This window comes from Erpetoichthys calabaricus, chromosome 10 (genome assembly GCF_900747795.2).
Source record: "Erpetoichthys calabaricus chromosome 10, fErpCal1.3, whole genome shotgun sequence".
Lineage (NCBI taxonomy): Eukaryota > Metazoa > Chordata > Cladistia > Polypteriformes > Polypteridae > Erpetoichthys > Erpetoichthys calabaricus.
The window spans coordinates 156,873,820-156,894,647 of NC_041403.2; the positions used below are offsets into that span (position 1 = coordinate 156,873,820).

General features: G+C 42.3%; 1 protein-coding gene across 1 annotated transcript in view; it reads left to right on the top strand.

The window, feature by feature from the left end:
* The first annotated feature begins 3,891 nt into the window (after positions 1-3,891).
* LOC114659601 (retinoid isomerohydrolase-like) overlaps positions 3,892-20,828 on the top strand; it is a 57,875-nt gene continuing 40,938 nt past the window's right edge. The window contains exons 1-3 of the mRNA XM_028812170.2: positions 3,892-4,032; positions 5,929-6,011; positions 12,552-12,702. Coding sequence (XP_028668003.2) covers positions 4,022-4,032; positions 5,929-6,011; positions 12,552-12,702 — 245 coding nt within the window. The 5' untranslated portion in view covers positions 3,892-4,021. The remainder of the gene's footprint in view (positions 4,033-5,928; positions 6,012-12,551; positions 12,703-20,828) is intronic.

Sequence of the window (20,828 nt, forward strand, 5' to 3'; positions counted from 1 at the left end):
CTATCTATCTATTATATAGTGCCTTTCATATCTATCTATTATATAGTGCCTTTCATATCTATCTATCATATAGTGCCTTTCATGTCTGTCTGTCTGTCTATCTGTCTGTCTGTCTATCTGTCTGTCTGTCTGTACAAGGGTTTAATTGAACTAACACGACAGGAGGAGAAGATGGGAAAACGCAAAGGAGAAATGTGGCTGACTTACTGTACCCCCGTAAGATGACGTTTAGTGAGGATTATTGTACGGTGCACTTCCAGCCTACAGGCCCTTGCCAGAGAGAGCAGCTAGTCAGCCCGTCTCATTGAGCGGAGCAAAACAGAACTGGGAACCTGTGAAGAGTACCAAGAATCGAGTGGAAGTCACCGTAGACCCGTCGTTACTGTGTACCAAACCGGCCCACTTCAGCTGCTGTCCCCCATACGTTAATAACGATTTCGAAAACCACTGTGGATTGACAACAAAATAAAGAAACAACAACAACTTATCTCATACTTAAAGGCAGGAGTAGAGTGGGATGAAAACCTGCAACCAGTGTGGCCCCCAGCACTCGACTTGAAGACCACTGGTCTCTGTACGAGTCAAGGCAGGTTATCCTTGAGCTACTGTATAGAACACACTGATGAATGCTAGAGAAGAGCGACTACACTCTTAAAAATAACAGGTCCATAATGGCACCTTACTGGGCTGTGTGGCTCCTCATAGAGGAATTGCCGGAGGAGGAACAACCATCTCATTCTGGGAAGGGGTCTTTGCGTGCAAGATTGGCTCTTTGGGCTTTGAAAGGGTTTCTAAAATAGACATCTTTCATTTCTAGTAGACTATGTAGCAGAATACAACGGATCAAGAAAACCTGAACTGATTTGGTGTTATTGGATGCAGCGAGGATCCTTTTTAAAAATCAGGAACCCACTGGCATTTCACAAATCTCTTACCATCTATTCATGGTTCATTGATGGAGCCTGTTACAGATCTAAAAAATAAAAAATCCTGCGACGAGACGTGATCTTGTGAAGAGAGACACTTTCTGGTCCCGCGAGACGGTCAAGTCACGTCATACTTACAACCTTTAGAAGCCAGTCCCGTGATACACATGCAGAGCAGGTTAGAGATAATGGAAGTAGGAAAATTCAAACGTCTCTAAAAAATTGTAGTAAAGATCACATTAGCGCAAACAAATGGAAATATTACTCGGTGAAATAACAGAACAGCAAGAAGAGATTGAATAGTGTATGAGGATGTCTGGGGGAGAAGAGAGACAAAAGGACAGCTGCTGTACAGGCTTTTAAATGTTTGAAGCGCCGCACCAGATGAAATGGAGATCACACGGCACGGCAGGAGCAGCAAAGAGGAGGTAAATAAAAACAACTGTTATTTGTTTCTCATTGTATCACCGTTTTAAGAGGGGGTTTCGGCTGCATCTCCTTGGGGTGCATTCAGCCCCCCTCTTCACAATGGCGGGTAGTGCTGGCGTGGGTGAGAAGTTGGTGAATGAAGCGAGCAGGGAGCGAAGCCCCCTTGTCTTCAAAAAAAAATTTAAAAGTTTCCTTTGAAAACAATGAATGGCTCTCCCACAGCATACCATATATACAGTATGTTACTGGTAAAGCCATTGAATTGGATAAACCTAACATTACCTGGGTAAAGCTTGCATTATCTAAAAGACCTGGGAAAAGCTGGAGTAAAATACGACTTTCTGTCTTCACCTGGGTAATCTTAGGTTTAAGAAAAATTAAAGATGAATTTCAAATAACTTAACTCATAGGTAGGTCGCACTTTACTAAGATAAAGCCAGGTTTATCCAATTTCTGTCTCTACCCATTACATTATATAAAGCATACAGCATCACACTTTGCCATAGTGGAACCATTTTTGGTCCCCAAAAGAACCATCCATATGAAGGTTCCAGAAGGATCCGATAACATGAACATTATTTACAAATCGCTTACCAAATGGCATATAACAGAGACATACGCATTGGATTTGTTATTCCAACAGATGGTGCATCACAAACATTTTATTACTACAAATGTTTATGATGTGCCATATGTTGGAAAGGAAAACACAATGCATTTTATTACTATACGCAATACAAAGTACACTCCAATAAATGGCACACTGCAAACTTTAACACTCAGGCCGGTGTCGACTACTTAGATTTCAGCCCATCGTGGATGTGAAGCACAACTAGTTCACCTTAATAAAAGCATAGCTGTCATTCCAACAGGGGCTGCATCCCAAACTTACACTGCTTTTATGAATCCTATACCAAATGGCATATAACAGAGACATAAGCATTGCATTTGTCATGCCAACAGATGGTGCATCACAAACATTTTATTACTACAAATGTTTGTGATGTGCCATATGTTGGAAAGGAAAACACAATGCATTTTATTACTATACACAATACAAAGTACACTCCAATAGATGGTACACTGCAAACTTTAACACTCGGGTCTGTGTCGACCACTTAGATTTCAGCCTATCTTGGATGTGAAGCACAACTAGTTCACCTTAATAAAAGCATAGTTGTCTTGTTTGTGTGCCCATCCAGTTGCTAACTCTGTCATTCCAACAGGGGCTGCATCCCAAACTTACACTGCTTTTATGAATCCCATACCAAATGGCATATAACAGAGACATAAGCATTGCATTTGTCATTCCAACAGATGGTACGTCACAAACATTTCTCTGTTGGAATGACAAATGCAATGCATTTTAATCCTGCATGCATTACAAAGTACATTCCAATAGATGGTGCACTACAAACATTAACACTCGGGTCTGTGTTCATTACTCCGATTTCAATCAGTCTTAGGCAAGGAAGCACAACTTATTCACCTTAATAAAAGCTTAGCCATCATGTCTGTGTGCCTGTCCAGTTGCTAACTCTGTCATTCCAACACAGGTGGCACATTCCCAACTTATGCTGCTTTTACAAATCACATACCAAATGGCATATAGCAGAGACATGTGCATTGGATTTGTTATTCCAACAGATGGTGCATCTCAAACATTTTATTACTACAAATGTTTGTGAAAGGCAAACTCAATGCATTTTATTACTATATGCATTACAATAGATGGTGCACTGCAAACATTGATGGTGAGGTCTACATTGATAATTTAGATTTCACCCCATCTTAGACGCATATCACAGCTAGATTAAAATGAATTCCTCAGCAAGAATGTTGGGATAATGACTGTTAAGGTAAACTTTTACACAAGCATTAGAAAATATTTCTTTACCATGGACACACTGAAAATGTTATCAAGCAGGTGGATGGTAAGAGTTTAAGGACCTTCAAATCTCAATTTGGATGTTATTTTGGAGAATTGTGGTGGGATAGGATGTGTGAGCTTGTGAGGCTGAAAGGCCTATTCTCCTCCATTAGATTGTTCTAGTGTTGTGTTTTCCAGGGCTTATTCCATCCTTGTATCCAATGCTATGTTCTGGACTTCCACAAAACGTTTAAAGTGAAAGTAAATGGATCGACAAAACAAATTTTAGTGCTGTGGATTCTCTTGTCTTGCACCGTATTCGTGCTTCTGAGACCTTAAACTGGACTAAGTTTATTAACTAACGGATGGATTCTCGTGGGAAATGAATTAACGGAGAAGTGAAATCTAACTTGACTGATTTATTTATTTTGCAGCCCTACGGCCACTTTTCTACATTCCTTTGAAGCTTCCTTCCCAAACGTTGACTAAGTGGGATAAAACGTGACGACGCTGCTAACCCTGGCGCCCGATCCGATTCTGTTTTCCCTCCACGGCCCTGATCGCCTTGTTGCTAAGAATTTTAAGCGGTCAAAGAATGCCATTGTATGTGCCTCCTAAGACGGGGCTGATGCGCCGGGGTGTTCCCTGTTCACAAAGACACATTTGTGTGTCCTTTCCGATTGGCTGTGAAAGCCAATTAAGTGGACGTACAAATAAGAGGAAGCGGTGCGAGCGGTCCAAAGCGTCTCGGTCCTGTGTCCGGCAGTGGCTCGCACGCAATCCGCCCGTTACGAAGATGTGCAGTCGGTGAGTAACGTCGCCGTGTCTCTTTCGAGGGTCGCTCTGTCGTTTGTGTTTTGGGGGTGGGGGGGGGGGCGCCTCTCCTCGCCTCGCCTCGCCTCGCCTCCCAGTATCATTAAAAATCGATTTGCAGAACCCAGGCGGTGTAGTTAACGGTGCGCAGGGGTGGACCTTTGAAGGAGGGTGCGTGAAGTTAGTGAGGTGCGTTTGCGATCTAACCCTGCATCGGCGCACTTTACATTTAAAAAAATTTAAGTGAACTACGTGCTGAAGGGGTGACGGATATCCATAAAGGATCCACTGGCGATTTAAAGAACAGCGCTGCCCATTTCCAGTTTTTTTACGCATTTTCACCGTTGCTTTCTCATAGTGCCGCACGAGGCAAAAACCCGTGCCCACCAAAAGTCTAGAATGGCAACTTGTTGGACTTCATAGATTCTTCTGTCATTTTGTAAACAGTTTTCTGTCCTCTTTCCTATATTTACTTTCTGTTAGCGCTTTCTTCATTTCGGGCGCTGCAGTTTTATTTACACTTGGATTCACTGCCTTATTGTCATTATGCTCACCAACAGCTCCCATTTGTTAACATGTCCATCGTGGGGGCCCAGTGTCGCAGTGTTTAGTGCGGTGTGCACAGCCGGCCGGATTTAAAGCGACGGGACTGGTGGTGCGCCTGAAAATGCTGGGGGTAGCGCGCAGCGCGCGACCGCATTACGGAGATTACGCATGCGTTAAAAATTGATGTTCGGGCAAGGTTAGTATTTAAACAAGCACTTTACGTTCTATTTATTTAGAAATTCTCCACTTTTAGATAGTGTGAAATTAACTCCAATAAGGAAAAACAATGCTGCTGGAGTATGTGAATTTCCCCTTGGGATCTATCTATCTATCTATCTATCTATCTAGTGTTATGTAAAGTTACCTTCACTTAAAATAGTTATGTTTGCTGGCATTACTTAACTTTCTCTAGTTACGTTGCTGTTAGTTGTCACACCAAGGAAACCAATTTGTGTTGAAACAAAACAATTGGATTATTTTCTTTCAACAGAGACGTAAACATCTCACAGACTGTAGTCATTGCTCACTTTTTAATGTTAACTCAAAGTTAAAAGTTTTTGAATACTTAAAATGCTGTATTCTTGTTTTTCTCTGTACACCTTTAAGTTGATTTCAGGGCAGCATGGTGGTGCTGTATGGAGACCAGGATTCATGTCTCAGGGCCTCCCCGTGTCTGTTTGGGTTTTGTCTCACTGCATGTTAAGTGAATTGGCCCTAGCGAGTGTTTTCAGGTGTGTGTGTGGCCTCCCCGTGACGGACTGGCACCATGTTCTGGAAATGTTTTGCTTTTTTGTTCTTTATTTCACCTTATACAATTTGTTAGTTTTCGCATACCCCTTGGGGTCAGAGCACAGGGTCAGCCATTACAAGTTAAGGGCCTTGCTCAGTGGCCCAATGGAGTAGGATCCCCTTTGGCAGTAACGGGGAATCGAACAGACAACCTTCCAGATACCAGCGCAGATCCTTCACCAAAGAGCCACCACTTGGCACTTAATTCCTGCCTCGCCCCCAATGGTGGCTGGGATTGGCTCCGGCCCCCCATGACCCTGTTCAGGATTATGAGGGCTTAGAAAACGATATGGAGTGACGAGATCCATTACTTTAAATACTTTGTGTAGCACTGTGAAAACTGTTTGTCTAAGCAAAGATGTTCCCAAATTGTTCAAACTTAACCAGCAGATAGATACGGGAGACGACTTGGCCTTCATACATTTAACCAATTTTGATGCAGTTTGCCACTTATATTAACTTGTAGAATTAGAAAAGCTCCTAAAGTTCAACACTGTATTGTTGTTGCTTTCTTTTTTTTCACCTTTTGACAACTAAATCGTGTATATTTTGCAGGATGGAGCACCATGCTGGGAATTATAAAAAGATCTTCGACACAGTGGAGGAACTTGCAGAACCGATTCCCGCCCAAGTCACAGGTTTGTCCGTTTTTAGTTGAAATTCTTTCAGATTACAGACTCTAGAAGTTATGCTGGGTTGGGAGTTCCATCTGAAGAGCAGAGCTGATTCTTAGTAGATCTATAGAGTTAATGTAGCTGACATTATCGGTATACAGGTAAAACCTTTCTTTCGGACATTCAACATAGCTAAACACAAGCCACCATGAGATGAAAGCTGTAATCCAGTGTGAGAACGAGACAGAGATAAAGAGTTGGAGCACCGGATGGTGAACCCCATATAAATGACAGATGGATCTCATTTGATTTGATAAACTTTATTAATCCCCAAAGGAGAAATGTCTTTTTGCATGAACTTTGGTGCTCAGAGCGCAGGGCCAGCCATTGTGCAGCCCCCATGGAGCGAATTTTCAGGTTATGGTTTTGGCCAACAAAACAGAATCAAGAAGGCTGTCAGTCACCAGTCAGAGCTGTGGAATGACGTCTTCTTCGTAGGCTGACTGACTCGATCCGCTGGCGGTATTCCTAATAAGCTTTTGGAAGGAAGAGTTGGATTTGTTGGCAGAAGCGGAAGTGACGACATCACTGCTCTTCTATGAGCGCTGAGATGTCCCCTTAGTCACGCGTGTGTGACACCAGTAAGACCATGAAACTGTTATCCAGATTAGTTGAGAAGGAAATGCTGTGTGTATCTTGTGGTGTTTGAGATCGCGCTTGGGCTGGTAGAGAACTTTGTGTTTGCTCCTGACGGTGTCCTCCTGCTGCCTGATGACAATTGTAGTCCTCACATTTGGAGCTAATTTTTGGGTAACCCCTCCTCTGTCATCACTCCCCACTCCTGTTAATAATATATAGCCTGCAGCAAGGCACATGCAAAATTTCATAAAAATCATTTTGGTCATTTTTGCATCCATAAATGAAGATGTCTACCCAAGTTCTGATAATCTGATCATTTGAAGAGCAGCATTGTGTTTAAAATGTTTTGTGGGGTCCTCATGCCCTGTCCTCCTTGCATTCTACAGGGGCACCATTGAAAGTGTCCTGACCAGCTGCATCACTGTCTGGTAATGAGGACCACACAGTACAACGAATAGTGCTCACTGCGGAGGTCTTCATCAGGACTTCTCTCTCTTCCATCTTGGACTTGTTCACAAAGCACCACATCTATGAGGCCATCAGCATTGTGGGGGATCCCTCCCTTATCTCCCACAGTCTCTTTTTCCCGTTTCCATCTGGCAGGAGGTATCCGTGTCTGTGGACCAACAGGCTCCTGAGCACAATGTCACCCCCTGTCCCTGCGTGTGCCCCCTTCTCATTGGCTCTTATCTAATTCCTCTTCTGTTCTGCATTCCTTTGCATGCCCTGTCCATTGTACATCTGCTATCATCACTTACTGCTCTTTGTCAATGTGATGTCGACTTGTACAGATGTTGTTCCTTGTTCTGCATTCCTTTATATAAAATTACCCTCCCCACATCTATCTATCTATCTATCTATCTATCTATCTATCTATCTATCTATCTATCTATCTATCTATCTATCTATCTATCTATCTATCTATCATCAAATTAAAGAAGAAGTATTAAATCTTATTAAAGAATTTCATCCCGAAGGGTTATCAACAGAAAAATGAGTACACGGGCAATCCTAGCACCGAGAAACGATGACATCAAACAAATTAACGCCAAAAATTGTCGATTGGTTACACAGCAAATCCAAACATCCATCCATTTTCCAACCTGCTATATCCTAGCTACAGGGTCACGGGGGTCTGCTGGATCCAATCCCAGCCAACATAGGGTACAAGGCAGGAACCAATCCCACTGCAGGGGACACACCCACACACCAAGCACACACTAGGGCTAATTAAGGATCGCCAATGCACCTAACCTGCTTGTCTTTGGACTGTGGGAGGAAACTCACGCAGACACGGGGAGAACATGCAAACTCCACGCAGGGAGGACCCGGGAAGCGAACCACAGGTCTCCTTACTACAAGGCAGCAGCGCTACCCACTGCGCCACCGTGCCGCCGAAAGTCCAAACACAGAATCAAAATTCAATGCGATATTGTCGAAAATTTAATTCAAAAAATTGTTTTTACTGAAGATTTACAGTAAAAGTGTAAGTTTAAAAAGTATTTGCGTGTTAATTTCAAATCCAAACAGAATGAAATCGTATTACGCAAGGAATAACTCTTAACGCAACATGAAACATAATTTACTTTCAATTTATTCCGTTTTACTCTTTTTTTACTATGGTCAGCTACTCGCTGTAATGTAAAATAGTGTAGTTCTATTATGCATATGTAACAATTTCCATGAAAATCAAAATCTGTTTAAATAGTACATCCAAATACGTGACCGGCAGAACCACAAAGAGTCTAGTGTGTAGCGCCTGTCCAGGGGGTTGGTGAGTGAAGTGAGCAGGGGGTAAAGCCCCCTAATGTGTGTGTGTGTATGTAAATATATAATATATATATATAAATATTTAACACCAGTAACAGTGCACTGCACGATAACATGCAGTGAATACACTTGACGTGAGCATTCCTAGTTCTCATCCTCTTTCTCTGTACGTTTTCCATTCGTTTGCTCAGAGGTTGACGCGCTTGCTGCTTCCTGAGCAGCTCTACTTTTCTCCACCCTAGCGACCCACTTCTTCTCTTCTTTCGTCAGCATCTTTTCGCATTAAAACTGATCAAGTCAGTGTTTGTGATGCAATTACTTAATACGTTTTCTTTAACTTAAGCTGGCACTTAAGTCTTCAATCTGACTCCAGAATGATTTAAGATATGATGAGGTAGGGGAAGTGACGGCGAAGGTGGTAGGAATGAGAATGGCGCCCATACACATGTGCGGCACGGCCGACCTGCTGGCTTCTTCTGAGAGTTGATTCTACAATATAATAAAATAAAAATAAAAAGAGGAATAACTTTGGAGGTCAATCATCACCCTGAAAGTGGACAGTAGACGTCACGTAGTATATATGTAACAAATTTCAGGTCAATCGCTCAAATGGTTTGCGAGCTACAGGTGATTTAAAATCCTAGACAGACAAACAGCCATGGTAGTGTATTATATATAAAGATATAAATATAGTATGTAAATACTTATTTATATACTTATATATATATATATATATATATGTATATTTGAAAGAAATTCAACTTAAAAAGATAAAGATATAACAAATGGCATTTTAATTAATATTACCATTGTTGAGTTATTATGAGAAATGTGTCTCATGAATGCTTTATATGAGACTAGCTGTCCCCCGCAGCTTCATCCGCGAGTAGTGAAACGGACAAACTTTAAAAAGCAATAAACATAAAGGTTATCGCTAGCTGGCTGGTCTCTCAGTTTATTCACCACAAGCAAACTATGATACTTAGCGCAATGAGAGAAGTCGCAAAATCAACTGGAATGTTCAAGCAAATTCTAGAATGTTCAAGCAACTATTCTAAGTAGTTCTCTCAAGAAAAGTGGACAGACAGACAGACGTTGGATTTTATATATAGAGAGCGATAAAAGCAGATGCTAATAAATAAAAATGTGGTTTACAGTAATCCCTCCTCCATCGCGGGGGTTGCGTTCCAGAGCCACCCGCGAAATAAGAAAATCCGCGAAGTACAAACCATATGTTTATATGGTTATTTTTATATTGTCATGCTTGGGTCACAGATTTGCGCAGAAACACAGGAGGTTGTAGAGAGACAGGAACGTTATTCAAACACTGCAAACAAACATTTGTCTCTTTTTCAAAAGTTTAAACTGTGCTTCATGACAAGACAGAGATGACAGTTCAGTCTCACAATTAAAAGAATGCAAACATATCTTCCTCTTCAAATGAGCAAACAAATCAATAGGGCTGTTTGGCTTTTAAGTATGCGAAGCACCGCGGCACAAAGCTGTTGAAGGCGGCAACTCACACCCCCTCCGTCAGGAGCAGAGAGAGAGAGAGACAGATAAAAAAATCAATACGTGCCCTTCGAGCTTTTAAGTATGCGAAGCTCCGTTCAGCATGTCGTTTCAGGAAGCAGCTGCAGCTGCACAAAAGATAGCAACGTGAAGATAATCTTTCAGCATTTTTAGACGAGCGTCCGTATCGTCTAGGTGTGCAAACAGCCCCCCTGCTCACACCCCCCTACGTCAGCGCAAGAGAGAGAGAGAGAGAAAGTAAGCTGGGTAGCTTCTCAGCCATCTGCCAATAGCGTCCCTTGTATGAAATCAACTGGGCAAACCAACTGAGGAAGCATGTACCAGAAATTAAAAGACCCATTGTCCGCAGAAACCCACGGAGCAGCGAAAAATTCGTGATATATATTTAAATATGCTTACATATAAAATCCGCGATGGAGTGAAGCCGCGAAAGGCGAAGCGCGATATAGCGAGGGATCACTGTACTAAAAACTTTTATTTAGCTCACGTTGATCAGCAGACTTGTACTATCTATTTAAAATTAGTGATAATTGAAACTTCAGTTCATTGTGAAATAATCCGAGAAGGGGCGAGTTCATAGTATGAAATTGATAATAAAAAAAAAAATCTTTTTTTTTTTTATTTGAAATAAAACATCAAGAAAATGTATTGTTTTCTTTTTTGTTATACATTTCGTAAATTTAGTGTGACAACTTTTTAGTGAAATTATTGCAAAGTGGCGGATATCAGCTAGTTGTCATATCTAAATGTTGGACTGTGGCCCTGGGAAATGTAATTTTTGTACCACTTATAATCAGTAGGGTGGGGGGGGGCACTGAGCATCCTGACCCTGAGACACAACTGAACAGCACAGTCCTGGGTTCAAACACCACAAGTTTTTATTTTTTTTAATTTACAATATTCCACAGACCTCCCAATCCTCATCCACAGCAGTACAATACCATCCTGTTTTCTTTCCTCCTGCGTTGTCTCATCCACACTCCTCCTGGAAACTCGGCTTCTTTTATGTCTGACCTGTGAGAATGTGTGGTGCCACAGCCTTGCAGTTCAGAAGCACTTCACGGAAGGTAACCAAGACCCCCCGACCCCCACCACTGGTATCACTCAAGAACCCTGACAGGGCTGTCTCATGGGACTGCAAATCCCAGCCTGCCCTGTGGGTATCCATATGTGAGTACCACCAGTGGAATTCTGCCATTGTGTGCACAGCTGAAGTTATAACTCCTGAGTGCAGCCAACCTGTGTCCTTTCATTAAGGCCTCCTGCCCTGACAAAGAACCTGCCACCTTCCTGATCGAGATGCCAGACTATCTTAGTCATTCCATTACAATTCTCCCACCCTGGCAAGGAACCCACTTTCATCTTGCTTATGATGCCGAACAATCCTTGTCCTTCCATTAGGTCTCCCACCTCAGTCCTGGTCAGGTTGCCGGACCATCTTTGTCCTTCCATTACTGTCTCCTCTCTTGCCCTGGCAAGGAACATGCTTCCATGCTGGTTGGGATGCTTGTCCATCCAATGTGGCACTCTCACACACTGTGTAATGTACCAAGGTATGTGTATAGATGGCATGACAATAAAGCCCACTTGACTTGTGAATGTCTTTGGGGTCTAAAATAAGGAAGCAGGCCACTCATTTCTGACATTCTAATTATATTGAAGGGTAATAATAATCCTTACTCACTTGACATGGTAGTCCTGCTATTTGTCCTGAATCACAATGTTACCAATTGGAAATTCCATCTCTCGGTAATAAAAAATAAAAGTTCTTCTCACCCACAAAAGCAGCCTACCCAAGGGAGGCGTCACTCTGGATTTGCTCATTACAGGAGGTCCACTCCTAAAAAACAGTTAAAGAATGACATTTGGCCTCTGGTAATGAAGTCTCCCTAAGCCTAAAGCACACAGTTCAACGTCTTCTTTTACGCATTGTCACAGGAGTGCCCCCCAGGAAGATCAAAATGTCGAACAGTCTGTGACCATCTACAATAAAGTCATTTTATTAAATCAAATGGGAAGAAGCGACAGGTGAACCATCAGAGTGCACAAATTAGTGAAATTAAACATCTAGTATAAGATCCCTGGCTGCTCAAAGCCCAACTAAGGAGAGTTTTCTGTAAATGTTTCAGGCTCTCTACATCATAGTTTCCTAAACTTTGTTGTCACAGGTTGCCTGCTTTTGGGTCCAAAAGAGTCACGACTCACCATTGTATTCAATGGGAAAGGGTCACGTATGGTTTGTGAAGAATCTTGTGGTGGGTCGCTGCGGGCAGTGTAGGCAATGACTATTGGCAACGATTCTCCAAGGGGGAACAACCAGGGATGACTGGTTGGTGGCAATTCTACAATTTTTAGGGGGAAGAAGAGAGTGGGGTTGGTGTTTGGGGCAAACCAGGGATGAAATGATGGTGGTGATTCTCCAAGGGGATGGGGGGACCAACCAGGGTTGACTATCAGCGTGAATCTGGGTCTTGAAGACACTAAGAAAGGCAGGAGTGGGTCGTGAGGATAAGCTCTAGATTAACAGAATGCATGAGTTACACGTGGACGATGAAAACGTCTCTTAAATTAACGATCTATCAGTGAATCTACTGCTGAAGGAATTCTTGCTCCTCTCTCTAGGTGTCATTCCACCATGGCTCAAAGGCAGCCTCCTGAGACTGGGGCCTGGTTTGTTTGAGGTTGGGAGTGAACCTTTCTATCATTTATTTGACGGTCAAGCTCTTTTTCATAAGTTTGACTTCAAGGATGGAGCTGTCACCTACCACCGAAAGTAAGTATTCTTATTTTTTGGATACCATGATTAAACATTGTCATTCTCTTTTGGCTTAATGTAATACCACGAAAAAGTGGCCCACCTCCACCAAGACGACTCCCGTCTCGTCTGCCACCGGATTGCCGGCTGTGGTCGTGTCGCCTGCCTTGTTTCCTTGCTGTCATCTTCTGCAAATGTGAGTTCCAAATCTGATCATTTATCTCTTCACCACGTAATGCAGTAGTCTCGTTGGAGGTGGGCCACTTTTTCGCGGGCCACCCTGTATAATTAAGTACGATATTCATTACAAGGTAAAGAAGGAAAACAAATCTATTTTCTGTAATTCTGATCTTAGAGGATTATATGAGGTAACATGATGTTGTTTAATTTCAAATCAAATGTTATCGCATACAGATTTTACATACAGTACAATGTGTAGTGAAATGCGTAGTTGCGCATCACCAAGGACTGAGCCTTTAACAATATAAAGGGACAATAACAATAATACGTGACTTTAGAAGCAATCAAAAGTCATCAGTAGAATTATAAATATGGGATAAAAAATGAATAACAACTATGTAACTTAAACATCTACATGTAAGAGAGTTAACAATAGGGACTCGCGTAGTTCTAGATACTTTCCTTATTCAAGATGCGGATGGACTGTGGACAGAAGCTCCTCTTGGGTCTCTCTGAGCCGGACTTGAGGTAGCCATAGCGTTTACCAGACCGCAGTACAGAAGAGAGGGTGGCAGGTGTCATGTACAGTGGGTACGGAAAGTATTCAGACCCCCTTCAATTTTTCACTCTTTGTCATATTGCAGCCATTTGCTAAAATCATTTAAATTAATTTTTTCCCTCATTAATGTACACACAGCACCCCATATTGACAGACAAAAAAAAAGAATTTTTGAAATTGTTGCTGATTTATTAAAAAAGAAATACTGAAATATCACATGGTCCTAAGTATTCAGACCCTTTGCTCAGTATTTAGTAGAAGCACCCTTTTGAGCTAATACAGCCATGAGTCTTCTTGGGAAAGATGCAACAAGTTTTTCACACCTGGATTTGGGGATCCTCTGCCATTCCTCCTTGCAGATCCTCTCCAGTTCTGTCAGGTTGGATGGTAAACGTTGGTGGACAGCCATTTTTAGGTCTCTCCAGAGATGCTCAATTGGGTTTAAGTCAGGGCTCTGGCTGGGCCATTCAAGAACAGTCACAGAGTTGTTGTGAAGCCACTCCTTTGTTATTTTAGCTGTGTGCTTAGGGTCATTGTCTTGTTGGAAGGTAAACCTTCGGCCCAGTCTGAGGTCCTTAGCACTCTGGAGAAGGTTTTTGTCCAGGATATCCCTGTACTTGGCCGCGTTCATCTTTCCCTCGATTGCAACCAGTCGTCCTGTCCCTGCAGCTGAAAAACACCCCCACAGCATGATGCTGCCACCGCCATGCTTCACTGTGGGGACTGTATTGGACAAGTGATGAGCAGTGCCTGGTTGTCTCCACACATACCGCTTAGAATTAAGGCCAAAAAGTTCTATCTTGGTCTCATCAGACCAGAGAATCTTATTTCTCACCATCTCAGAGTCCTTCAGGTGTCTTTTAGCAAACTCCATGTGGGCTGTCATGTGTCTTGCATTGAGGTATGTGTGGAGACAACCAGGCACTGCTTCTACTAAATACTGAGCAAAGGGTCTGAATACTTAGGACCATGTGATATTTCAGTTTTTCTTTTTTAATAAATCTGCAACAATTTCAAAAATTCTTTTTTTTGTCTGTCAATATGGGGTGCTGTGTGTACATTAATGAGGAAAAAATTAATTTAAATGATTTTAGCAAATAGCTGCAATATGACAAAGAGTGAAAAATTGAAGGGGGTCTGAATACTTTCTGTACCCACTGTATCCTTTACTTTGCCCTGGTTTGGCATTGTTTGGTGTTTGATGGCACTCTTTGTGTTGCATCCCACCAAACTGAAGTGAGCATAACTTCTGTCCACATAAACTGAATTAGTAAAAAAAAAAAAATAAAACATTTGGCTGAAAATCGTCCTTCTGTAATAATCTGTATCAAGCCAGTGGTGGCCACAAACTAATGAGATGCTCTGCCAAGCCATTTTCTGGTGTTGTTTCTTTCTGATTTCTGTGATGCTCAGGTGGGTTGAAGACACCACTGGGAGAGCATCCTCTAAACCTCTTGGACAGGGGTCGCCAAGTCCAGTCCTGGAGGACCACCGTGGCTACAGGTTTTCATTCTAACCCTTTTCTTAATGAGTGACGTGTTTTTGCTGCTAATTAACTTCTTTTGAAGTAATTGTAATTGGCTTGTTCTTGAAGACTCAGACCCCTTAATTTTCTTTTTCCTTAATTAGTATCCAAACAATAATAAGATGCAAAATGAGCCAAAACAACCGGTGTCCATCATACAATATCTGAAAATAAAGAAAGATGAAGGTCTCGGGAATGTCGATCTGCTCAGATCCCCAAAACATTTGACCAGTGCTCTTAGAAAGAGAAAATCGACAATTTCGGAAATGTCTGCTATTGCACCACAAGAGCAGCAACAAAGCCACGAAATTAAAGAATTAGGGTTTAATTAACTCTTTGAGGGCTGAATATTTTTTGCAGGCAACTCACTTTTCTGAAAAAGCACACAAATCAAAGGTTTCACATGTAAATCAACGTAAAACGTCTGTTGCTGTGGCTGCAGTCAGTGCCTGTTCAGGGTCTCTGGTGGATGTGTAGAGACAGCTCGATGGCAGGTAGGAATGCGCGGTGGGCCGGCTGCCTGGTCTGTCTTCTTGTAGCAGTGTGGCACAATCTGGTTTGTACCTCTCGTCATTGTAAGTGGCTGTCTTCCCAGGCGAACGTTTACGTAGGCGCATCAGCTGCACAAACGTGTTCAGCACCACAAACGGCTGGGGACCGATCAGCTGAAGCCAGTACCTCATTTTCGTTTTCAATCTCCATCTTCAGATCCCTTGCATCAAAATTAGAGTCCGACAAGTCAGAGTCTGATTCGGCGATAATACGCAATAATGTCGTCCACACAGTATTTTGCTTTGCGCATTCGCTTTAGTCTCTCGCCAGACGTCGATGCCATTTTAGAGGTTGTTTGCTCTTCGCCTACTCACGCATATGCAGGTAAACCAACAAAAGCTAACTTTCCTTCTAGTAAAGAGTGTCGAACTAAAACATAACATTGAGTTTTACGGCTGATTACCGTCCTCTACCCCTGAATTTCGACAAAAGTCGACATCCGTCCTGAAAGAGTTAACGACAAGAATTGGCACCTCATTAAGCAGCTGGTTGGAGTGAAACTGGTGTGAGTTTGAGGCCCTAACTTAGCTGATCTTCTGTTGGCTCCCTCACTTCATATTTCATTTCTGTTTGAGTGCCGATTAAGGAAAGAAATGAAGAATTTCAGGGGAACAAATCTTAAAAAAGCAATTCAATTAAAATGAATTCATTAGCAGCACAAACAGGGCACTCATTAAAAACAAAGGTTAGAATGAAAACCTGCAGCCACAGTGGTCCTCCAGGACTGGGCTTGGCGACCCCTGTCCAAGAAGTTTAGAGGATGCTCTCCCAGTGGTGTCTTCAACCCACCTGAGCATCACAGAAATCAGAAAGAAACAACACCAGAAAATGGCTTGGCAGAGCATCTCAGTAGTTTGTGGCCGCCACTGGCTTGATACAGATTATTACAGAAGGAGGATTTTCAGAAAAAATGTTGTATTTTTTTTTTTACTAATTCAGTTTACGTGGAAAGAAGTTGTGCTCACTTCAGTTTGGTGGGGTGCAACACAAAGAGTGCCATCATCCGAAACCTTTAAGGGATACATTCCCTGAAATACGCGAAAAAAACAATAACATTTTGTTATTTTACCTTATTTTCATTTTTTCATCCTGAATTCCGATTGATTTATGGCTACGACCGACAAAATTGCAATTGTGACCTCATTCTCTCAATACTCAAGGAGGGTGATGTATGGAAAAAGTGACAAGGAAAGGATTCAACCCCTGCCTCGATCAGTCCATTATTACTTAAAATGTTGTGTTGGCACAGTGGCTTTGTTAACGGCGAACATTGCAATCTAAGGATACGAACACATTACAGGCGGAGTGGTGGCTCTGAGGCTAAGGATCTGTGCTGGTATCCCGAAGGCTGCCGGTTCAAATCCCCGTCACTGCCAAAAAGGCCACTGCTCTGCTGGGCCCTTGAGCAAGGCCCTTAACCTGTAATTGCTCCAGGGGCGCTGTACAATGGCTGACCCTGCGCTCTGACCCCAAGGGGTATGCGAAAACTACCAAATTCCTAATACAAGAAATTGTATAAGGCGAAATAAAGAACAAAAACAACAAAAAAAAACAACAAAACACTACTCTGTTTTCATTTAAAAACGGGTGTTTTTAAATGAAAACGATCTCTGCCCCCCTCTAGCGTTTTCAAATTATTATCCGTCCACAGTAAAACAACTGAAAATGCATTTGACATGGGCGTTCGCCTACATGCGCACATTGACAGCAAAATCCTTGAAGGGATTGTAACAATGCCGGTCATGGCATCAGTTTCAAAACTGTAGAGACTAGTAAATGATTTGCCTTTTTGTGCATGTACAGTCATATGAAAAAGTTTGGGAACCCCTCTTAATTCTTTGGATTTTTGTTTCTCATTTGCTGAGTTTTCAAAGTAGCAACTTCCTTTTAATATCTGACATGCCTTATGGAAACCGTAGTATTTCAGCAGTGACATTAAGTTTATTGGATTAACAGAAAATATGCAATATGCATCATAACAAAATTAGACAGGGGCATAAATGTGGGCACCCCAACAGAGATATGACATCAATACTTAGTTGAGCCTCCTTTTGTAAATCTAACAGCCTCTAGACGCTGTCCTCCTATAGCCTTTGATGAGTGTCTGGATTCTGGATGGAGGTATTGTTGTCCATTCTTCATACAAAATCTCTCCACTTCAGTTCAATTTGATGGATGCCGAGCATGGACAGCCTGCTTCAAATCATCCTATAGATTTTCAATGATATTCAAGTCAGGGGACTGTGACGGCCATTCCAGAACATTGTGCTTCTCCCTCTGCATGAATGCCTTTGTAGATTTCGAACTGTGTTTTGGGTCATTGTCTTGTTGGAATATCCAACTCCTACATAACTTCAACTTTGTGACTGATGCTTGAACATTATCCTGAAGAATTTGTTGATATTGGGTTGAATTCATCTGACCCTCGACTTTAACAAGGGCTCCAGTCCCTGAACTAGCCACACAGCCCCACAGCATGATGGAACCTCCACCAAATTTGACAGTAGGTAGCAGGTGTTTTTCTTGGAATGCGGTGTTCTTCTTCCGCCATGCAAAGTACTTTTTGTTATGACCAAATAACTCTATTTGTGTCTCATCAGTCCAAAGCACTTTGTTCCAAAATGAATCTGGCTTGTCTAAATGAGCATTTGCATACAACAAGCGACTCTGTTTGTGGCGTGAGTGCAGAAAGGGCTTCTTTCTCCTCATCCTGCCATACAGATGTTCTTTGTGCAAATTGAGCTGAATTGTAGAACGATGTGCAGATACACCATCTGCAGCAAGATGTTCTTGCAGGTCTTTGGAGGTGATCTGTGGTTGTCTGTAACCATTCTCACAATCCTGCTCATATGCCACTCCTGTATTTTTCTTGACCTGCCAGACCTGCTGGGTTTAACAGCAACTGTGCCTGTGGCCTTCCATTTCCTGATTCCATTTCTTACAGTTGAAATTGACAGTTTAAACCTCTGAGAGAGCTTTTTGTAGCCTTCCCCTAAACCATGAGACTGAACAATCTTTGTTTTCAGATCTTTGGAGAGTTGCTTTGAGGATCCCATGCTGTCTTTCACTCTTCAGAGGAGAGTCAAAGGGAAGCACAACTTGTAACTGACCACCTTAAATACCTTTATATCTCATAATTGGACACACCTGTCTATGAAGTTCAAGGCTTAACGAGCTCATCCAACCAATTTGGTGTCACAAGTAATCAGCATTGAGCAGTGACAGGCATTCAAATTAGCAAAATGACAAGGGAACCCACATTTGTGCACAGCCAGTTTTTAACGTTTGATTTAATTTCATACAACTAAATACTGCTTCACTAAAAATCTCTGTTCGGAAAACACCCCAGTAGTCAGATGTTCAGAAAATGAAAGACATACCATGGTTATCTTTTTTGTTCAAAGTAAATTATTATGCAGGCTGAGAGGGGCTCCCAAACTTTTTCATATGACTGTATGCAGCATTCAAACTGCACAAATGCAATGTAGATGCATGTAGGTAAGCAACACAACAAATGTCATGGAAAGCTGTGTCTGCTGTGTTGGAATAAGGTTTTCATCAGTGAAGGGTGACCAATCAAGGAATTGGAAGTTTTAATGAGTAGGATCCAATCGGGGAAGGGTCACATAATAAGCACAAACAAATTATAGTGCGATTAGGAAATGGTGTTGTCAAAGTCTGCAATTTCTCCCATCCACATTGTAGCACCAAGCCAGTGTTTTCAAAAGTTAAAAATGTTGGGATATTGAGGAAGAAATGAGAAAATGGAGACTAATGTCTGTGTTTTTAAGTAAAAAAGTAGTAATGTGTATACAGTGCATCCAGAAAGTATTCACAGCTCATCACTTTCTCCACATTTTCTTATGTTACAGCCTTATTCCAAAATGGATTAAATTAATTTTTTTCCTCAGAATTCTACACACAACACCCCATAATGACAACATGAAAAAAGTTTACTTGAGATTTTTGTAAATTTATTAAAAATAAAAAATTGAGAAAGCACATGTACATAAGTATTCACAGCCTTTGCCATGAAGCTCAAAATTGAGCTCAGGTGCATCCTGTTTCCCCTGATCATCCTTGAGATGTTTCTGCAGCTTAATTGGAGTCCATCTGTGATAAATTCAGTTGACTGGACATGATTTGGAAAGGCACACACCTGTCTATATAAGGTCCCACAGTTGACAGTTCATGTCAGAGCACAAACCAAGCATGAAGTCAAATGAATTGTCTGTAGACCTCCGAGACAGGATTGTCTCAAGGCACAAATCTGGGGAAGGTTACAGAAAAATTTCTGCTGCTTTGAAGGTACCAATGAGCACAGTGGCCTCCATCATCCGTAAGTGGAAGAAGTTCGAAACCACCAGGACTCTTCCTAGAGCTGGCTGGCCATCTAAACTGAGCGATCGGGGGAGAAGGGCCTTAGTCAGGGAGGTGACCAAGAACCCGATGGTCACTCTGTCAGAGCTCCAGAGGTCCTCTGTGGAGAGAGGAGAACCTTCCAGAAGGACAACCATCTCTGCAGCATTCCACCAATCAGGCCTGTATGGTAGAGTGGCCAGACGGACGCTACTCCTTAGTAAAAGGCACATGGCAGCCCGCCTGGAGTTTGCCAAAAGGCACCTGAAGGACTCTCAGACCATGAGAAAGAAAATTCTCTGGTCTGATGAGACAAAGATTGAACTCTTTGGTGTGAATGCCAGGCGTCACATTTGGAGGAAACCTGGCACTGCTCATCACCAGGCCAATACCATCCCTACAGTGAAGCATGGTGGTGGCAGCATCATGCTGTGGGGATGTTTTTCAGTGGCAGGGACTGGGAGACTAGTCAGGATAAAGGGAAAGATGACTGCAGCAATGTACAGAGACATCCTGGATGAAAACCTGCTCCAGAGCGCTCTTGACCTCAGACTGGGGTGACGGTTCATCTTTCAGCAGGACAACGACCCTAAGCACACAGCCAAGATATCAAAGGAGTGGCTTCAGGACAACTCTGTGAATGTCCTTGAGTGGCCCAGCCAGAGCCCAGACTTGAATCTGACTGAACATCTCTGGAGAGATCTTAAAATGGCTGTGCACCGACGCTTCCCATCCAACCTGATGGAGCTTGAGAGGTGCTGCAAAGAGGAATGGGCGAAACTGGCCAAGGATAGGTGTGCCAAGCTTGTGGCATCATATTCAACAAGACTTGAGGCTGTAATTGCTGCCAAAGGTGCATCGACAAAGTATTGAGCAAAGGCTGTGAATACTTATGGACATGGGATTTCTCAGTTTTTTTATTTTTAATAAATTTGCAAAAACCTCAAGTAAACTTTTTTCACGTTGTCA